The sequence below is a fragment of the Berghia stephanieae genome, chromosome 4 (genome assembly GCF_034508935.2).
Source record: "Berghia stephanieae isolate SIO BIC M18660-M18661 chromosome 4, UCSD_Bste_1.3, whole genome shotgun sequence".
NCBI classification, from domain to species: domain Eukaryota; kingdom Metazoa; phylum Mollusca; class Gastropoda; order Nudibranchia; family Aeolidiidae; genus Berghia; species Berghia stephanieae.
The window spans coordinates 88412836-88434559 of NC_088363.1; the positions used below are offsets into that span (position 1 = coordinate 88412836).

At 35.7% G+C, this 21724-nt stretch overlaps 1 protein-coding gene across 1 annotated transcript in view; it reads right to left on the minus strand.

Moving 5' to 3' along the window:
• The window catches only part of LOC144971509 (uncharacterized), a 26213-nt gene extending 7707 nt beyond the window's left edge, over positions 1-18506 (minus strand). The window contains exons 1-2 of the mRNA XM_078912481.1: positions 18193-18506; positions 10974-12288 (exon numbers count right to left, since the gene is read on the minus strand). Coding sequence (XP_078768607.1) covers positions 10974-12284 — 1311 coding nt within the window. The 5' untranslated portion in view covers positions 12285-12288; positions 18193-18506. The remainder of the gene's footprint in view (positions 1-10973; positions 12289-18192) is intronic.
• Between the last annotated feature and the right edge of the window lie 3218 nt (positions 18507-21724).

Consider the following 21724-nt stretch of genomic DNA (forward strand, 5'->3'; position numbering starts at 1 on the left):
TCTATCTATCTATCCCCCCCCTGTGTGTGTTGTGTGTGTGTGTGTTTGTGTGTGTGTTTGTTTGTGTTTGTTTCTTTTCTCCCCCCCCCCACCTCCCGCCTGGTCAGCTGTACACAAGTGATTCGGTAGGTTCGTTATGTTATATTTAGCAAAACCTACTTTGTGATAGACCACCATCTTATTGGGTGATTGAGCAAATCGTTACGTTACTTTAATGCAACAACACCCGGGATAACTTCAGCCCCCTGGCATTGTGGTAAATAAATCACAACCACCCCCCCCCCCCCCCCCCCCACACACACACATCCCAATTAGTCTGTAGGAAAAATTAAGAAAACATTTAATTATGCCATAATCTTTTCATTGACTTTTGTTTTCAACAATTAGGTCTACTTGTTTGAATACACTGTATATAAGTTTTCAATACACCTCTATCGCGTTGCGTTGAACATTTTTTTTTTTTGGGGGGGGGGGGGCATAATTTCTGATATCCTACGTAATTATTCGATGGAAGAACCAACGTTTCGACACCCAACGTTTGCAGCGCAGAACTCTTTTCCTAGTATACTTACACTTATCTTATCCTCCAACGTGATAATACAGGGCAACACCATCTCTATATCCATTATTTCCACTACTGACATATTAAGAAACTAGGGAACAGGCACCGGTGTAAGATAAAGATCATAACAAGTGTGTATGAAAGGTGCCGGACAAAGCAAGAAAGAAAAATACAAAAACAAAAAAAAACAAAAAACCCCAAATAAACAAAGATTTAAAAAAAAATCAATCTACCTCGACTGGGGATCAAACCTCAGACTTTCTGATTACTGGTTAGACGTGCTACCATTACACCACAGAGACTCCCGATAGTTGGGACAAATTTTAATACCTATATTCTACACAAGAGTACACGTTTTAAAATAGTAATAGTGCATCCCATCCATGTTCTACCTGTGCACATTTTCACGTCTGATAATCGAAAAGAAATTATGGTCTGAATATAGTTGTTGAAATTAAGAATACATTTAAAGTCTGTTGAGATTTTCCACATTATAATAAAAGAATTAGATGGCGACGATTTGGGTGATCGTATTTATTTTGTTAATTTGCTACACAAACCACCTCTTATCGCCACCTCTTTTTTTTTTCTTCAAAATTGTGACCCCTCGTCTCAAAACGGTTTTATGTCGGGATGGACCAGATGCTAAAAAGTCAAATTAGAGTTAAACTGATCAAAAGTATGAAACGTTGGTATTTAGCACAGTAAAATATGATATTCCTTCTCCTCTATAAAGCATATACACTCATTTTAAGTCTGATATTTCTGGTTACAAATTCCATTTTCATTTGTCTTAATCATCCCGACTTAATACCGTTTTGGGACGAGGGGGTCACAATTGTTCGAACATCTCTTTACACGGCTTATCTCCATCTGACATCTACTTTGGCTGTTGCCCATGGTGAATCCATAACATTTCCCGATACTTCGCCGTATGGGGACAAATTAATATGATTTTGTTTATCGGATTCCAAGTAGATGGATTCCGGCTATAATCCGCCAATGACGGGCACACAATTTGGACGTCCTTCTACCAATCGATCATGTCGTGTCAATACAATAGACTATAGATACACGATTACAAGGTACCGCTAGACATGAGCACGCCCACCCTTGTTACTGTACAAAAAGATCAGGTTATGTAGGTAGGATTATATTCAAAATATTAGAATTTTGTCAATATAATATGACACCTGTTCAATCCGTTCCCATGGGCAAATTTGAGTCAATTCTTTCCTTAAACGGAAAACATACTCTATAAGTGACCTTGATTATGTCCCCCTCCCCCTTTCCCAGAGAAAAATACTTTAAAATGATAAATCGAGATCGAGTAAATTCCGGCAATTGATGTAGATATGTCGTGTAAAAAAAAGCGTTAGAATAAACCGTGAAAGTATGGACATAGAATTTATAGATAAGATCAAATGTAGCCAAAGCCCTTATCTATTCTTTTTTTAAAGTTGATTTCCGCCACAAATTCTAAGAGCATCGTTAGGCGCAGAATTAACTAACTTAGGGGATGGATGTTTGAGGGAAAGTCGACGCCCATTTCGGAAGACAAAAATTATAGCCTTCAAGAAAAGGCCAGAGACCGCAATGAATGACGTGAGGTTGTGAAGTCTGCATCCCCCATGCCCCCTACCCCCACCCCTCCCCCCGACGATCACCTGGTCATGGGAATTGGATTCAATAGTCTGATGTCACGCGCCCGGCAACGGCGGCCATCTTGGTTCTAAACAAAGAAAATCATTACTTTTTATTCTTCATGCTGGCTAGAACTTTTCATTCCCTTTTCATATGTCATGTGATCAGAATGTGTAAAAGTCAAAACATGATCAAATTTATGGGGGTTTTTTTCCTCTGGATACGCTTTTAAGCTCGCCGGGGAAATATTTCATACGGCGTCCGCCATTGTTCCGATAGTTTAGAGCCAGTGTTACTAAGTTACCATACGTCATTAGGAAGGAAGTGACATTACGACTGTTGAAGACTATGAAGACCGACCTATTATTACGAAAAATTCGTAGAAATACGAAATTTTAGCTCCCATTTCAGAGCTTCTTGGGCATTTCTAAATCATTAAAGCTTATCGAAAATAAAAGTTGGTGCCAGAGCTCATAATGTTAAGGATTTAAAAGTGTTATTTAGTCATTGTGAGGGTTAAATTATTGATTTTTAAAGTTAACCACAACGACTACACTCTTTGTCTCTTCAAAATTAAGAATTTTTAGATTTTTAAGTTGGCAGATCTGGGAGTGAGTGAGTGAGTGAGTGAGAGAGAGGGAGAGAGAGAGAGAGAGAGAGAGAGAGAGAGAGAGAGAGAGGGGGGGGGGCATGAGAAAGTTAAAAGAATATATAGATCAGAGGCTATCGTCATTTACAAGTGTCAGTGAAGTAGACCAAGAAGGGGAAATACGCAGAGATACCAGGATCAATCTATCAATGTGACGTGCCAACTCGAAGGTTACAAATCTAACATATCATTGTGTGACCCACGGCGTCAATCTGGTATTACATATGTCGGAATGAAGTCGATGGAGACAAGGGAATTTTATTTATAATTTTTAATATGAGTAAACTGATAAACATACAAAACAAGACAAACATAACAAACAAACGAAAAAATAAATGAATATGATATTAACCGAATAAATTGAGATATAAACAGGGTTGATGGACGGAATGAAATAATATACACTTGACAGATAACATTTCCACGACGATTTTAATGCTTTTAGCTTTTTTTTTAAATCTTTGAATTCCTTTATCTTTGATTGATCACATACAACTCTCTAACACAGAGGACTCCTAACGCCGACTTGCTGTTATCAAAAACATTATGACATTTATCGTAGTGCACCTCAAAGGTCAGGCAGGACCTGAAAGGAGAGAAAGACCGTCGTCTGCCTTCAGTGTCCCATCAACGTCAATTCAATCTTTCATAGCTTCCGGGCCTCTGTATAACGAGTTGTAAAGGCTAAAAGCTACGACATAGAAATATATTATTATTTTCTTGCCAATTTCTGAGAAGGAAAGGGGGGGGGGGGGGGGGGGGGAGGAAAGCGGTTGCCGTATCTAATACAGTGGAACACACTGATTCAACGAGCTCGTATGCAAGTTGTGGCTATGTATGTGGTCTAGTTGAATGGCACTCGCCTTGCATTCGAATCGGCTCGAGTCCCGCTCTGAGCGGTGCATGAATGAGTCCTTGGAAAAAAAGCTCTTTACTCACATTCTCTCATCGTACTCAAGTGTAAAATGTGTACCTCGCCGTTATCAGCGCTGTCTGTTGGAAAAATAATGTAATATGTATCGCCTAATAGGCGTCATGTCACCTTTCGTCCTACGTATTCCGTATTGGGCTAGGGCAAAGCGCTTTGAGCACGATAGTGGATATAGCTCTATATAAATTCTCAAGGATACATTTACTAGCTTTACAAGGGGAAAAAAAGCGTCGATCTTAGTTCAAACTTTAACTACGAGATCTTCCTCTCATTCCCATTGTAATCTTCATATCCGAGGTTTACTGTAATGATAAGAAGGGTCTGGTACTCCCTGTGGAGTTACGTCCGCCATTCTCAACAACTGAATGATCTATCAACTACTATCTATATTAGTCCGATCAATACGTAGATACATTTATATACTTTTTACCGTCAGCGACTTCTAAGCATTATTTTAACGGTGTTGTTTTAGGTAGTAATATGAATAAATGGACTATTCTTTCATACATTTGGAGGAGTGAGAGATTAATGAGACCTCGGGTGGGAGGAGAGTAGGGAGAGAGGGAGAGAGAGAGAGAGAGAGGAGAGAGAGAGAGAGGGAGAGAAAGAAAGAGATAGATAGATAGATAGATAGATAGAGAGAGAGAGAGAGAGAGAGAGAGAGAGAGAGAGAAGGAAATAGAGAGAGAGAGAGAGAGAGAGAGAGAGAGAGGATGGGGGAGGGAGGGAGGGAGAGAGAATGTTACGTGTGCATGTTTTGTGATAGAGAGAGTAAGAGAGAGGGACACACACACACACACACGCACACACACACGCACACACAGAGAGAGAGAGAGAGAGAGAGAGAGAGAGAGAGAGAGAGAGAGAGAGAGAGAGAGAGAAAGAGAAATCAAGGACCAAAGTAAGGATAGGATATGTGACAAATTTTCGTAAAGTTAAACATACATAATAATAATAATAATAATAATAATAATAATAATAATAATAATAATAATAATAATAATAATAATAATAATAATAATAATAATAATAATAATAATAATAATAATAATAAAAAATAAAAATAAAATAAAAGCAAAACAAGAAAACGGTATAACAACTAGACCGATAAGAAAAATAAAAATAAACGACACGACTTGGGCCCACTTCGCCCCCACCGTAGTAGTCTATACATGTCAATAACAACCAATAATAAGCAGAATACAGACATTGATTTCGCATTAGTTTATGAAATCGATTTCATTATCATTAGGCTTTTCTTGTTGTTGTTACTACGTATTATTATTGTTGCCATTGATTTGAAATTCTAAAGTCGCGTCAATGAAGTTTCGCCTACATTTCGATTTTTTAATGCTTGATTGACTTTTGTAGCAAGCAAGAAGGAAATTTTACATCTGACTAACGCTCTACTTTAAACTTAAATAAAATATTAGATCTTATTTTTATTGTTTTTGAGGTAGCAGTGTTCGTTGCAGCAGTGGTGATGATACCGATGACGACGACGACGATGAAGATGATAATGATGATGATGATGATAAAAGTGGTATAGGAAGTAGTTGTGGCATTTTGGACGTTGATGGTAACATATAGGATAGTAAAAACGATGTGTCTGGTGTGCGTGCATTGAGCGAAAATCTATGTTCGAGCAAGGAGTCTGTATTTTTATATTATGCCTGCTTTGTGAGGCATTTAGTTGTATATAAACCAGCGACATCTATATATGAAGTCCTAGATATAAACTCATCTTGCACACGTATAATAATAATAATAATAATAATAATAATAATAATAATAATAATAATAATAATAATAATAATAATAATAATAATAATAATAATAATAATAATAATAATAATAATAATAATAATAATAATAATAATAAAGAAAGTGATTCTCTCATAATATGATAACAATCTAAGGATTTGGAATGTCTTCAAGGACCCAGACCACTGAACAGATCAAGCTATTATAGATATAGAAAAAGGGATCGAAGTGTAGGGGGAGAAATTATATGGTAGGACCAAATTCTTCGTTTGATGAGTAGGGTAGTGGAACCCACAATAATAACAAATAATAATATATGACCCACCGCCTAGAAACGGTACTAATGCATTTACATAGCGCATTTTCATAGATTTAAGCAAAACAAAAACAAATACAAATTTAAAAAAAAAATAAAAATAAAACCCCCCCCCCCCCCCTTCCCCATACTATCTGTAACCGTCTCAGACTCAAGAGATCAATTTGTAATGTTTATCACTAAGGCTCTTATTAGTGGCCCATTGCACCAAAGCCGATATATGTCGGGCTGACCCAGATGAACAGAACTGAGTTTGAAGTCTGAAATTAAAACAATTTCGCAGCTCAAGAAATGACATTCACTCTCCTTGATTAAATAAAGCATTACATTCAACTCAAATAATATTATAATACAGATAAATCCAAATTTAAGTGAGATGGTGAGCCGGATAAAATACCGGATTGAGACGGTGGGCAACAAATGTGACCTATCGTCTCAAAACGGTATTATGTCGGAACGAACCATATGCTTAAAAGCCGAATTAAATGTTAAACTGATCAAAAATATAAATTGTTGGCATTGGCGCCCTAAAATATGGTATCCATTCTCCTCAATAAAACATACAAACTCAACACAAGTCTGATATTTCTGGCTACAATTTTCAATTTTCAACATCTTAACCAAGCCGACTTAATACCCTTTTTGAGGCGAAGGGTCACAAAGTTACAGAATGCAAGCTGGGAAATTCGTTCCAGGTGCTGCTTGAGTGGGTATAGATTTTTTCCGTAACGGATATAATAAAATACAGTTGACGCTCAAAAGTAAAGATTCAAATCGATTTATCTGAAAAAGTTCTAGTCGTTAATTGCTTTTGATAGCAATGTATCATGAAATGGAAATCAACCAAAGGCTAACATAACAAAACTATCGACTTGAGTCATAATCCACAGGGCTAGAAGAAGCCATGAAATAGTAAGCATGAAAAAGTGGTCGTTAAATGATTTTGATAGCAATGTATCATGAAATGGAAATCAACCAAAGGAAGACATAACAAAACTATCGACTTGAGTCATAATCCACAGGGCTAGAAGAAGCCATGAAATAGTAAGCATGAAAAAGTGGTCGTTAATTGATTTTGATAGCAATGTATCATGAAATGGAAATCAACCAAAGGAAGACATAACAAAACTATCGACTTGGGCCATAATCCACAGGGCTACAAGAAGCCATGAAATAGTAAGCACGAAAAAGTGGTTGATTTTGATAGCAATGTATCATGAAATCAACCGAAAAAAATTCGGTGCTTTTTATTCTTCATGCTGGCTAGAACTTTTTCAAATGTCATGTGATAAGAATATATGTGACCCATCGTCTCAAAACGGTATTATGTCGCAACGAAGCATATGGTTAAAAGCCGAATTTAATGTTAAACTGGTCAAAAATATAAATTGTTGGCATTAGCACCCTAAAATATGGTGTCCATTCTCCTCAATAAAACATACAACTCAACACAAGTCTGATATCTGGCTATAAATTCAATTTACAACATCTTAACCATCCCGACTTAATACCGTTTTGAGGCGAAGGGTCACATATAAAAGTCAAAACATGATCAGATTTATAATGTTTTTCTTCTCTGGATACACTTTTATGCTCGTCGGAGAAGTATTTCATAAGGGCGTCCGCCATTGTTCCGATAGTTTAGAACCAGTTACTAAGTTACTATGTGTCTTTACGAGGGAAGTGACGTCACGACTGTTGAAGCCTATTGACGGGTCATATTAACTATCGATATAATTATATGAAGTAAAAAAAAAAAAAATACTCCCCTACCTTTCCCGTCCACTCGGCGCTAATCATGCATATCCCCTGACCACGGACTATTATTATTATTTACGACCTATGTGAAACGAATTCAACATTTCAAACGCACGAGTTCAAGAATACAATCGTAAAGTCATTGTAATAATATAATTTATTATCGCAGAATAACCGAATCAATCCCCGCTGCAAGGTGAGAGAATAATTAAAGTTGTCAAGTCAACAGACCTTAACACATTAAAAATTTGTCAAATTAATTATTGTCTATCCCATATTGATTAACCCTCTCCTTACCAACCATAGGAAAATCGTCACATTCTGGTTACGATCAAATCAGCACTTCATCATTCAGATTCCTTTTGTAAATCACACAGTTTAAAGAAAACTTTTATTATAGCCATAAAAACGTGACATTGTGTTTTAGAGTTCATTTTGCTGATCAATATTATTATGCACAAAATGAATGTGTTGCTTTTCTGTTTGAGTAAGAAAAAACTATTTTTGTGTTGGATGGGTGTGAAATTTTGGGGACAATTCTGAAAATGGTTGGTAAGCAAAGGGTTAAAAGCCGGTACTTTGCTTAGGTAAGGCATCTTTACTCACCCCCCCCCCCTCCCCCACCTTTTTCCGCCCATCATCACTCTTCTTGACTTTAAAATCAGCTCTAGACCCTAATCGAGGCAGACTTAAACTCAAGCCAGAACCTGATACGCCCGCCTTAACATCTAAATCTAATGTCAGCAAACACAATGTAGAGTTAGCGAGATTTAAAGAAAATAATAACGAACGCATTGCAAGATAAGCAAGCTCCTGGCAAATGGTGAATTGTACTGACCAGATTGAATGCACCAAGAGTTGCTGAGGGCGCCACATCTAACATGCAATGTAAATGACAATAATTGATGTATAATTATTATTGTCACCCGCCACCGCTAAACGGTGTTTTGTCGGATTGATGCGGAACATTGAATCTACAATTACTTTTTTTAAAAAGGTCGAGGACAATGGATATAGTTCCTTGCGCATTTATATAGCGCAATATCCGCTAAACGTACTCAAAGCACTTTTCAAGAGATTCTTGGCCAACATCAACACTTAACATGTAGGACGAGACACGACCTCTGTTAGGCGATATTTCTTCTTCTTTTTTTTTTTTTTCGACAGAGACAACGCTGTTAACGGCCAGGTAATCATTTTACATCATTCTGAGTACGATAAGAGAATGTGAGTAAAGAGCTTTTTCCAAGAACTCAGCGTGTGTGTGTGCGTGTGTGTATGTGTTATATATATATATATATATATATATATATATATATATATATATATATATATATATATATATATATATATGCGTGTGTGTGTGTGTCTGTGTGTGTGCGTGTGTGTATGTGTTATATATATATATATATATATATATATATATATATATATATATATATATATATGCGTGTGTGTGTGTGTCTGTGTGTGTGCGTGTGTGTATGTGTTATATATATATATATATATATATATATATATATATGTGTGTGTGTGTGTCTGTGTGTGTGCGTGTGTGTATGTGTTTTGTATGTTTATATATATATATATATATATATATATATATATATATATATATATATATATATATATATATATATACACTCACAAACACAATTAATATACATACACTCGCGTGCGTGCGTGCGCACGCAACCAAAGCACAAAACAAATTAAAAAGTGACAGCTATAGAAGAACAAAGACCTGTTATAACGTTCAGGGGCGTAATCGTTCACCATGACTTAATTGCCGTCCGAATGTTGGGTAAATAATTAATTATGTTTTATATTGATTTTCTCTTGAAAGAACCATTAGTCGAGAGTATTCATGGCCACAGTATCGTAACCTCTATTGTAATGTTGATGAGATGAACTCGATTACATCCAATGATGAGCTTTATTATGATAAGATCATGTTTGCCTTCATTTTCACACCAAAAACCAACTTTTTGTTTATCAATCATAATACGTGACCCCTCGTCTCAAAACGGTATTAAGTTGGGAAGATTAAGATGCTGAAAATGGAAATCGTAGACAGAAATATCAGACTTAAGTTGAGTTTTTATGCTTTATAGAGGAGAAGGAATATCATATTTTACTGTGCTAATAAATACCAACGTTTCATATTTTTGACCAGTTTAACTATAATTTGACTTTTTAGCATCTGGTCCATCCCGACATAATAACGTTTTGAGACGAGGGGTCACATATGAGCATCTGTGTGGCTATGTTGTCTTGATTGTGTGGTATGACACTCGCCTTCGGGTCGGAATGTCCAGGGTTTGAGTCCCGCTCTGAGCAGTGATAGTTGATTCCTTGGAAAAGGCTCTTTCATCACATTCTCTCACCATACTCAGGTGAAAAATTGGTTCCTGGCAGAGTGTTGTCTCTGTTATTTTGTAATGTCTCCTAACAGGCGGCATGTCCCGTTCTACATTTTAATTGTTGCTATTAGCTAGGGACTGCTTGTAACGCACTTTTGAGCACGTTTAGTGGATATTGCTCTATATAAATGTTCAAGTTTATAAAAAAATTATGAAGTCCACAAAAAAAAAAACCCCAGATAGCTCTTAGATTTCATTCCGGTGTCTGGTTAACAAGGCTACGACGCTTGGGGTCGTAAAAAAACACAAAAAACTTGAGCTTTTATATTGTGCAATATCCGCTAAATGTGCTCAAAGCTCTTTGCAAGGAGTTCCAAGCCAACAGTAAGACTTGACACTTAGGATAAGACATAAGGCTCAGTGGAAATTACTATATGTCACTCACTGCCTAAAAGCGTTGTTATATCGAGGTAAACCAGATAACAAAAAGTGAAATTATAGTAACTAATCAGAGATATGACATCTTACAGTTTAGCGACTTAAGAATTTATACATCCTTTCTTCAAAAATGAAACCAAAGAATGTTACGACACGCCTCTCATATTACTGGCTAAAAATTTAGTTTTCACAATGTAAATGGAGTAATAGAACCCGAAACGGAGAGACAGGTATGAAGTGGAAATGTATGACCTGGAGCCTCCACAAATCAAAATATGTTATGGCTTTTTATCTTCCATAGGGGGAAAAAAACAGAAACAAAAAAAATCAAACAACCCAACTCACCTAATAAAATACACACTAAAAAAAAATAATAATGGTCAGGTGCTGATTAGGGGGGGGGGGGGGGGGGGGGGTGGAAACCTCTGTTGATTAACAATGACTTCCATGAACACTGATACATCCAACAAAAAAAACAAAAATTCCCCACGACGAATCAAACAAACTAAAAACAAATAAAACAATGGGTAAAATAAGTTGGTACTTACAATATTTTCTGACTCAATACGTCTCATGTCCCTTTCTCTGTTAATGGCAGATGGTGTAATCTTTGTTTTGGGTGCAACAGGACTCCTAAAGTACTGCTTTTTGCGGTCTGCATGGACTTGCTTCACAATCTCTTTCAAAAGGCGATCATTTTCACGATCTATATCATGAGTTCTGTCCCTATCAAAAGTATAATTTGATTTGTCATTTCTTTTCAAAGTCATGGGTGCAAACATAACTCTTCGACTATTAGCTTCCACACGCTTCTTTTTTTCCAACTCCCCCACTGCCTTCATCAATATTTTCAAATCAATCCCTGAAGAATCTACCTGACTTTCATCTAAATCCTCAATCTCCCTTTCATCTAAAGGTAATGCCTTAAATCGGGCTTTAGAATTTTCACCATCACCAGCAGCACCAAGACGAGACAAACTGGTATTGGATCTATTTCCATTCGAACGTGGTGATTCCATCGGGGACACATCCGTTATGTCACTATCAGAAAGAGCTTCAGAATCGGAATTTTGTGGGCTACGCTGTTTTTGTCGACTACCATTGTGATCATTTCTTTGCTTTGCAGTCTTTGGCCTGTCTTTAGAATACATTTTGGATGAAGATGATTTGTCTTGCCCCCAGGCCTCTTGTCTCTTTGAGCTATTCTTATTTCTTAATTTCTTGTCATATTCAGACTGACTTTCCACAAATCCATTCGACGTTTCCTCTCCATCAGAATACGCACTAGAACTATAATCTTCTTCCTCCTTTCTATTGGATCTGCCAGGCTTATATGAAGTTTTAGTTTCTGATTGTTTATTGTTTCTATATCCCATTCTACTCTTAAGATTTCTATCTGTATTGTTGCTACTTCCAGAGATTGAATTTTTTGATTTAGAAATATCATCACTGTTTTCATCACTTCCGGAGGCAGATCTATTACGTGACCTGTTTTTTATTGATTTTTTCCTGTCATCTCTGTATGAGCTTGATGCTGATGATCCAGAGGAATATGACCTTTGATCTCGGGATTGTTTAGACTGTGTATTTTCAGACTGATCAATATCTGACAGTGAAGACACAGAATCACTTGAATAATCATCATCACCAGCACTAGACTCTGACAGGGATGATAAAGACTGTCTTTTTTCAGTCACATTCTTTTTATTTTTCACCTCACCAGGATTTGGACGGATCTCAGTTGATCCAGAGTTTAGTGACCGAGAATTATTTCGATCGTGTTCCTCGTCTGAATCATCAAGTTTCTGATTTCTTGGTGTGTCGAAAAAATCAAAGTCTGTACTTTCAACGGGGTCCATGTCGCTGGAAAAAAAAATAAATAAAAATAAAAAAAGTAATTACAACAGTAGTTGTAACACAAGTGACATTAATAATAATAAAAATAATAATAATAAAATAATAATAATAATAATAATAATAATAATAATAATAATAATAATAATAATAATAATAATAATAATAATAATAATAATAATAATAATAATAAGGTGGCGTTTTTATGCACCTCCGTTGGAGGTGTACAAAAACGCACAGTTTTTATGCACCTCTATTGGAGGTGTACAAAAACGCACCGTTTTTATGCACCTCCGTTGGCGGTGATAGTAAATTAATGAAAATGTTGCTGCATACGTCCATGAGATTTAAATAGTTTTAGATTGTAGTTTAGCACGCTGCTTAGTGATTATCTATGTACGTTTATACAATGATAATAAGTTAAAGAATAATAACAATAATTTAAAAAATCAAAAGTAAAAATAAACATGGCACACAAATACTGATCTCAAATAAATAAATAATTTTAGAAAATTAAAATCGAAGTTTTTTAAAAACATGATAAAAAAACTTTTGAAAAAAACAAAACAAAGACAAACAAACAAACAAAAAGAAAGAAAAAAAAAAGATGTCTTTCCCAATAAAGTAAACTTTAAAAAAAATGTCTACAATGGGAATCGAACTCGGTACTTTCAAGGTTAGAGTCTGACAGCTTGTCCACTGGGCTACGGAGCCACCTGACTGTTCATCAGATTTAATAAGGTCTTTCTAAAATTCTATTTTCTGGTTTTATACTTCGATTTTTTAAATTATTATTATTTCTATATAAATTTATTCACAAAAACATCCTACAGATGTCACAATATAACTTTCGCCATGTCCAAATACAGAAACACAATATCGCTGATGAAATTGGGTGGGATGCGCATGCGTGACGGAGGTGTATAAAAACGGTCCGTTAAGATACACCGTCAAAGAAGGTGCATAAAAACACTACGTAATAATAATAATAATAATATAATAATAATAATAATAATAAATAATAATAATAATAATAATAATAATAATAATAATAATAATAATAATAATAATAATAATAATAAATAACAACTGTATATATACTGGCAGCCAGTACCAAAACTAACTGCATTTCGAAACAAAACGACAAGAAACGACAAGATAAAATCCATTAGGGAAAACATAGACAATACATCATCATCATCGTCACCGAGCTTTGGACCATTCCATGGAACGCCACTACATGTTTTCGATCCAGCCACTGAAGATGAAGTGAAGTCAGCCATTTTAGATAGCCCATCAAAATATTGTGACTTAGTAGACCCCATCCCAACTAGTATTCTTAAGACTTGTATTGAAGAACTGTTACCAACAATAACTGAACTTATAAATAATTCGTTGGTCTCAGGTAGTGTCCCCGACTCGTTTAAACGTGCCATTGTTAAACCACTATTAAAGAAGTCCGATCTAAATGTAAACGAACTGAAAAATTACAGACCTGTCTCCAACCTTCCATATCTATCCAAAGTGCTTGAACGCATTGTGTTAAAAAGACTTTTGTATCATATCCATCTAAATAATTTAAGTGAAAATTTCCAATCTGCCTATAAATCACATCATAGCACTGAAACTGCCCTTTTAAAAGTATGCACTGATATTCTTAATAGTATTGACAAAAATCATGTCTGTTTATTGACTATGTTGGACCTTTCGGCTGCATTTGACACCATTGATCACGAGATACTTATTAAACGATTAGAAATTACTTTTGGAATAAGAGACACTGCGCTTAGTTGGTTTAAATCATACCTAACATCAAGATCTCAGTCGGTTCTGATCGATGGCGCAGTATCAGAAACATTTCCTCTAAATTACGGCGTTCCGCAGGGGTCTGTCCTTGGTCCTATTATTTTTACTCTTTATACTCAACCTCTTTCGGATATTTTTGTTAAAGATAAATTAATGTATCATTTCTATGCTGATGACACTCAGATCTATGTAAGCGATATCCCTAGTAATATCCCATCATTGATTACCCGTGTTGAAGACTGTATTAGAGATGTTAAATGCTGGATGGAAATTAACAAGTTAAAGCTGAATAATGAAGAGACAGAGGTGATGGTGTGTGGTAGAAAAAGTGTTTTGAAAGATGATTTTCTGAAGTTTACTCTAAATATAAATGGGTGCACAATTAACCTCTCAACGTGTGTGAAAAACCTCGGGGTAATGCTAGATCAACATATGACTATGCAGGCACAGTTTGATTCTCTATGTAGAAGTTTGACAATAGGATTAAAAAGAATTGCTTCAGTTAGACCTTTCCTAACAAGAGAAGTAACATGCAAACTAATAACATCTTTCATACTATCTTAAATAGATTACTGTAATTCGTTAATCTCGAATGTAAGCAATGATAAGATATCACGCCTTCAAAGTATCCAGAATGCGGCTGCTAAATTGATTTTAAGAAAGAAGATAACATCCTACTCGTTGCCACTTTTGTATGAGCTGCATTGGTTACCAGTTAAAGTGAGAATCGAATTCAAACTAGCAGTATTGTGCTATAAGTGCCTTAATGATCAAGCACCATTGTATATTACTGAATTTTTAGAAACTTATAAGCCAACGAGGAGTCTACGTTCTGCACTAGATTCTACAAAATTAATTGTTACAAATAAATATAAATATAAATTTTACGGCGGCAGATCGTTCAGTCACGTCGGACCTTCCATCTGGAACTCTCTTCCTAAAAGAATAAGAGAAGCGCAGTCCTTATCAATATTTAAATCAAAGTTAAAACACCATCTCTTTGTTAAAACACATCTTGATTAATGCATCTTTGTAATTTGACCCCAATATGAATGTTAATTTAGTTTATGTTATTATATCATTATTTTATATTATTTCCGTATTTGACATAGCATGTGGATGTATTATAACATATCTTGTATTAATGACTTTATGTTTAGTTATTACATTGTTGTATAATGATAATATTATGTTGATGTAGTTTGTATAATGTTTCATTTGTATAATAATGTCACTGTATTATTGTTTCGCGCATTGAGCATCACCCAGTGATGAAAATGCGCGTTATAAATGTCATGTATTATTATTATTATTATTATTATTATTATGATGATGATTATTATAATAAATAATGATACAGTCTACTCCATATAATCGCAACTTTTGGTTAATCACAACATTTCCTAAGAAACGGAATTAATTCTATATAAAAGTCACTGGTTAATTGGAATAAACATCGGTTAATCGCAACAAATTTTCGACCTGAAAAGGTGGAAAATTTAATATATCAATCAAACAAAATCTCTTGAATAGATTCCATCATGGGTTAAATTATGACAGGTTGAAGAATCGAGAGTGGGTGGGGTTTAATGCTACAGTAGTGTGTCACCATTCAATTAGAGACAAAAGAGGATGGGGCTTTGCAGTAAGGGTTTGTGTGGTCATCTCCATTAGACAAGACGGGACTGGGCATAGTCCAGGCAACAAGTAAACAATGACATAATTTGTAAGGAGAGAATGAGTGATGTCCTTTTTTTTTTGAGGGGGGGGGGGGGGGGGGGGGGTATTGACAATTAACGTTGTGCATTGTGATTTGATTTGATTTGCATTGGGTTTGATGAGAGCTTATTGTTTCTCATCACGGCTAATCTCTTTGACTCTTACAAATGTTGAGAACAAAAGAGTGAAAGTTAGTCCAATATGAAAAAGATGTCGGCTTGCATCAAAGGTGCTTTTGCTGGTCAAAATCTATACAGGGCTGCCATATGGTTTTTGTTTCAATCAAATTACTCAGTCTGTGGTGGACTAAGAACAAAGTTTACAACAACTGGTTTGAATTTACATTTATAAACATCTTGCCTCAGCAAGAAAACAGACGATCCTTGATGCCTTATTAGGGAAATGAGGGATTTCAAATGCAAAGGAAAATGATGGGATTTACAACCATAAAATGCAAAAAAAAAAATAAACGAAAACAAGCAAACAGTAAAAAAACCCAATAAAACAATAGAACGGAAAACAAACAAAACAATAAACAATATTAATGAGGGGACCATGGACGATCCCAAGCCTGTGTAAACTCAGACACCCATTATTTCAAGCATAAAGTATTTGAAGAAAGGCAATATTGAAGGAAATAAATAATGCAAGGAGCACATTTTGAGTTATCAAGTTATCATCCTAGGTAAATAAATCAAACATGACTGTGACTTCCATCCTTTTAACTCCCACTCTCCCTTCACCACACCGATACCGTTCCTCATCCCCTCCCCTCTACCACTTACTTCAGAAGAAAAGGCGAGTTGGAAAAATCCAACAGTTAAATTCTACCATCCCACGTTCCTCTGCTTTCCATCTACCCCAATCCCGCCACTGGCAGCCAGTACCAAAACTAACTGCATTTCGAAACAAAAGTAGTGCACCTTCCTTATGATAAGAAATGACAGCCTCAGGGTTAGCATAGAGCGCATAACTAACCACTCACTTGTCAATAGGCATGGTTATCTAATCAGTCATGAGATGCACATCCCTAAGTCTAAACATACGATAGGTCAATTTGCTGATAGGCCAGTCATGCACTTGTCACTAGCTTTTTGTTGCCTTGTCGTAGTATGCTACACATCACGCAGAGAAATGCTGATAGTACACACGGCTGAAATTCCACATCTAGGCACCACTTCAATGACTAATAGTAAATATACTGACTTGCTCATCTGGAGTTAAGGTGATAGTTCTTCAAAAATTATTTTTAAAAAATCTAGATTAGATTTTTAATGATTTAGATTTCCAATCGAGATACAGCCGTGTGGCCACTTTTAAAAAGTTTGCCATAGTTTTAGATATCCCTGATTTTATCCGTATCATGCAAAAGCAGCCAAATTAACAATTAAAAGTACCCGAAATATTATTAGTATTAAAATCTCTTTATGGACACTAGAAAGCAGCAGAACAATTTTGGGGAATGACAAAATCTCAAAACAAGGGAAGTAAACCATAGTAAAATTTAGGCTCTTATTTTTGTTTTATTTAATCTTTGCATTTGATTAATTCTTTTTAAATTAATACTCTAACTTATATTTTTTAGAATGAGTGAATACATCTTTTAAAGTATCTCTTGCAGATATTATCTATATTAATGGTTATTCTATACTTCCTCATGGAAATGTCTTAACTGTTAAAATATTGCATATTGAAATAGTGGACTTCAGATTTTTTCAATTTTGAACCTATTGAATACTTATAACAAATATCCATGTATTATATAATATATAATCTATGACATTGATGCATGATCACGGGTCTTCCCTGAGTGGCGCCTGAATATGGAAGTTCTTCCATACACAATAACTACTATTCGCCGCCCCCAACCTATCTCCATTTCCAATAAATTATCTGTGCCATGTGTACTTTCCTATTTCTCTTCCAGGGAGGTAGAAGGAGTGCATTTACGTTCTTGAACATGTTTAAACCGAAATTCCGTCAGTGGTAAAACTGCAGTGTAAAAAATAAAGTTATGCAGCACCCTTCGTTTGTTTGTATCATCACCGGCACCGTCTTCTAGAATGCTGCTGCTACTACTACTAGAACTACTACTACTACTACAACTACTACTACTACTACTACTACTACTACTACTACTACTACTACTACTACTACTACTTCTACTACCACTACTACAATATTACTACTTGATCAAAGTTAGAATTAGTGGTTAGTGTTCGAGTTAGAGTCTAACCTAACTCTAAGAGTCTAAGTCTAAGTCAGTAAAGTCACTCCCGATCCAAGTCCAAGTAGACTCAGACGGACATTTCTTTATTGGGACGAAAAGAATCGTCACGAAGGGGCAAAAGTATTCTTAAATTAATTAAAATAAATATTTTCTCATACCTATCGAATCAGGATCCAAAGCGTGCATGAAACCCTACAACTTAAAGACACCACACAATACTTCACTCAGAATCAACAAAAACACTCGCAGTGCAGGAACGGTAGTCAGCCGTCAGTTGTCAGTTCACCAGTAAACACAGCATTCCAAGCAAAAATCACGGTACGGTCGAAAAATGTAATACAGTTGTTGGATTTATTTGTGATGAACTGACAAAAATAAATACGAGATCCACGATTCTCGCCAAGACATTCTATACTTTGTATTGTTCTCGTTGAACTTGAATGGTGTTCTCCATTTTAACTTTTATCAAAGATTGTTTTATAGCAACTGTGACGTCACTTTCTCGTTTTCTTACAAGATCTCACGGTGCACATTGAAGCGACTCCGTACAACCTCCGGGTTTAAAAAAAAACTTGAGCTTCTATATAGTGCAATATCCACTAAACGTGCTCAAAGTTGGTTCTTTACCAACAGCAACATTTAATACATACGACGGGACATGACGCCTGTTGGGCGAGATTACAATTTTTTTCCGGACAGAGACAACGCTGTTAACGGTCAGGTACTCATTTTACGCCTGAGCACGTTGAGAGAATGTGAGTAAATAGCCTTTTCCAAGGACTCAACTATGCGCCGAGCGAGGCTCGAACCCAGGACCTTCCGATCCGAAAGCAGTGCCATACCACACGACTACATAGCCGGGTTAAACTCTCTCCATCTCTCTCTCAGTGAAGAGGTAGAAGGAGTGCATTTACGTTCTCGAACATGTTTGCATGTTAAAATTAAGAAAAAAATTCCGTCAGTGTTAAAACTGCAGTACCAGATATAAAATTATGCAGCACCCTTCGTTTCTCTGCATCACCGTCTTCTAAAATGCTGCTTCTGCTGCTGCTGCTACTACTACTACTACTACTACTACTACTACTACTACTACTACTACTACTACTACCACTACTACTACTACTTAAACTATTACTACTACTACTACTACTACTAATACTACTACTACTACTACTACTACTACTACTACTACTACATGTTCACTACTACAACTACTACTACTACTACTACTACTTCTACTTCTACTACTACTACTACTACTACATGTGTACTACTACTACAACTACAACACTACTATTGCTACTACTACTACTACTACAACTGCCACTACTACTTCTACTACTACTACTACTACTACTACTACTAATAATAATAATAATAATAATAATAATAATAATAATAATAATAATAATAATAACAAAAACAACAATAGTAAGTAGAAGACCAGTAACAAATTGTAGAACAATAATAATAAATGATGATAAAAACAATAATACTAATAATAATAATACTAATAATAATAATAATAATAATAATAATAATAATAATAATAATAATACAATCGAAGCCGGTATTTGGAATGCTACTTTATCGGAACAGCCGCTTAATTGGAATAAACTGTCTGTGGCAGACTTTTTTTTACTGGTTAACCGGAACGCATGGATCGATTTAAGAAATTTTTATTTCCAAGTAATCAGAAACATGACTATTTCAATTGAAATAATCAGGAATGCTGTCACCCTGTGTTTTCAAATGACCAAAAATGTTGGTTTACTAACAATAACATGGAGCCAACCACCGCCAAATTCCTTTAATATGGCAATGTTATACTTTAGCTGTTTGACAGTCTTGATGAATGAGAGCGCAGGTAATGATGTAATGGTTGAAATGCTTTTGACGAGGCATGCCATGTTGATTAAAACTATAACATGCTGTGGATTGTTGTATAACATGGCCCAACACACACACAAACACACAACGGTCAGCTTGAAAGTGTGTGAAAGAGAAACACTATAAATGATTTTTTTTAAAATGGGGATTTAGGCCATGTGGCTGGTTTCGCCTATAATTTGGACTCTAGTCCACCATTACTGTTATAGCGCGGTTCCACTGTCCACATTTCGATTATTGAATTGCTCCTTTGATTAAATTGAGCATTGCATAATGATAAATGTTTTATTTATTTTATTTTTTTTTCGTGATGATCATGGAATAAAAGGGTATTTTCTGTTATGTTGTCCAAGAAATTGTCGTTTATGTTGTTGTTGATATGGTTATAGTTTTTCATTTATCTGTCCATTGTAGGAACATCACCCGCATTCTCACAATGCTTGTAATACAATACTTTGTACTCATCTAAATAATAAATAAAAGTCTCAGATATCTAACATCCCTGAAAGTCCACTGAGCAAACATAGTTGAAATATTTGAGTCTTTGGAAAAGGCTCTTAACTGACATGCATTCTCTCACCTTACTCGTGTAAAATGAGTAGCTGGTTGTTAACAGCGTTTTTGTCAGAAAAAAAAATTGGAATATCGCCAAACAGGAGTCATGTCTCGTCTTACACGTTAAATATTGCTGTTGGCATGGGACCCCTTGTAAACAGCATATTTAGTGGATATTGCGCTATAAAAATAAATGCTTGTTGTTTTGTTTTTAAGGGTTTTACGGCGCTTGCAACACATTTAGGTCATATCAGCGCCAGTAAAAAGGAAGAAATTGGATGGTAAAAATATTCTAGAATTACAATTAAAAGAACTTGAGGAAAAGTAAGATAAAGGGGAATTGGTTCAAAGAGGGAACCGATGTAGATTCCAAGAGCACAACATCAATGTACTTAGTTTGAGATCACTTAAAAGTCTCACCTAGACACCAGCACAAGTCCCCACTAAGAGGAATACACTCAAATGCTTACATTATACATTCAAAAGAACAAATAGAACCATACATAACAGGGAGATGATTTAAAAGGAAAAAATATCATCTCCCAAAATATTAACTATGCATTTGACTGTTTCCCTCCCAGCCAAGCACTACAGCCAGGTCCAAGGCAAAACTTAGTAATCTCATTCCAAGACAAAGACAGAAAGCAAATTGGAAAACAGATATAGGGGGATAGAATTAGTGTGCAAACGTTGGCGATTGGTATCGGATGGCAATCTGTGATCGTTTGAAATGATTTGAAACTCATTACTCCTCTGCTCGCTCAGATTTTGATCGTCTTAAGTCTCAAGGTCGTCTCTGCTCGTCAACCCGCCCGCTCGATTTACCAACTCGCTCTTCCGGCATTGGGATCGGATGATTAATCGTGGCTTGGCGCTCGAACGTCGATCGGATAAAAGCGATCGAATAACCCAACACTAATAGAAACTGATTTAGACTCTGGCTCCATGGACATTGAAGTCTATAATGTTTGTTGGAGACATAGGACTTAACTTTACCTAAAAAATTTTTTTTTTTAAATTGAGCTTTTATATAGCGCAATATTCACTAAACGTGCTCAAAGCGCTTTACAAAGGGTTCCTGACCAACAGCAACATAAAGAACGAGAAATGACGCCTGTTCGGCGATAATACAATTTTTTTCAGACAGAGGCAATGTTGTTAACAGCCAGGTACTCATTATACACTTGAGTATGGTGAGTAAAGAGTCTTTTCCAAGGACTCAACTATGCGCTGATTGAAGCTCGA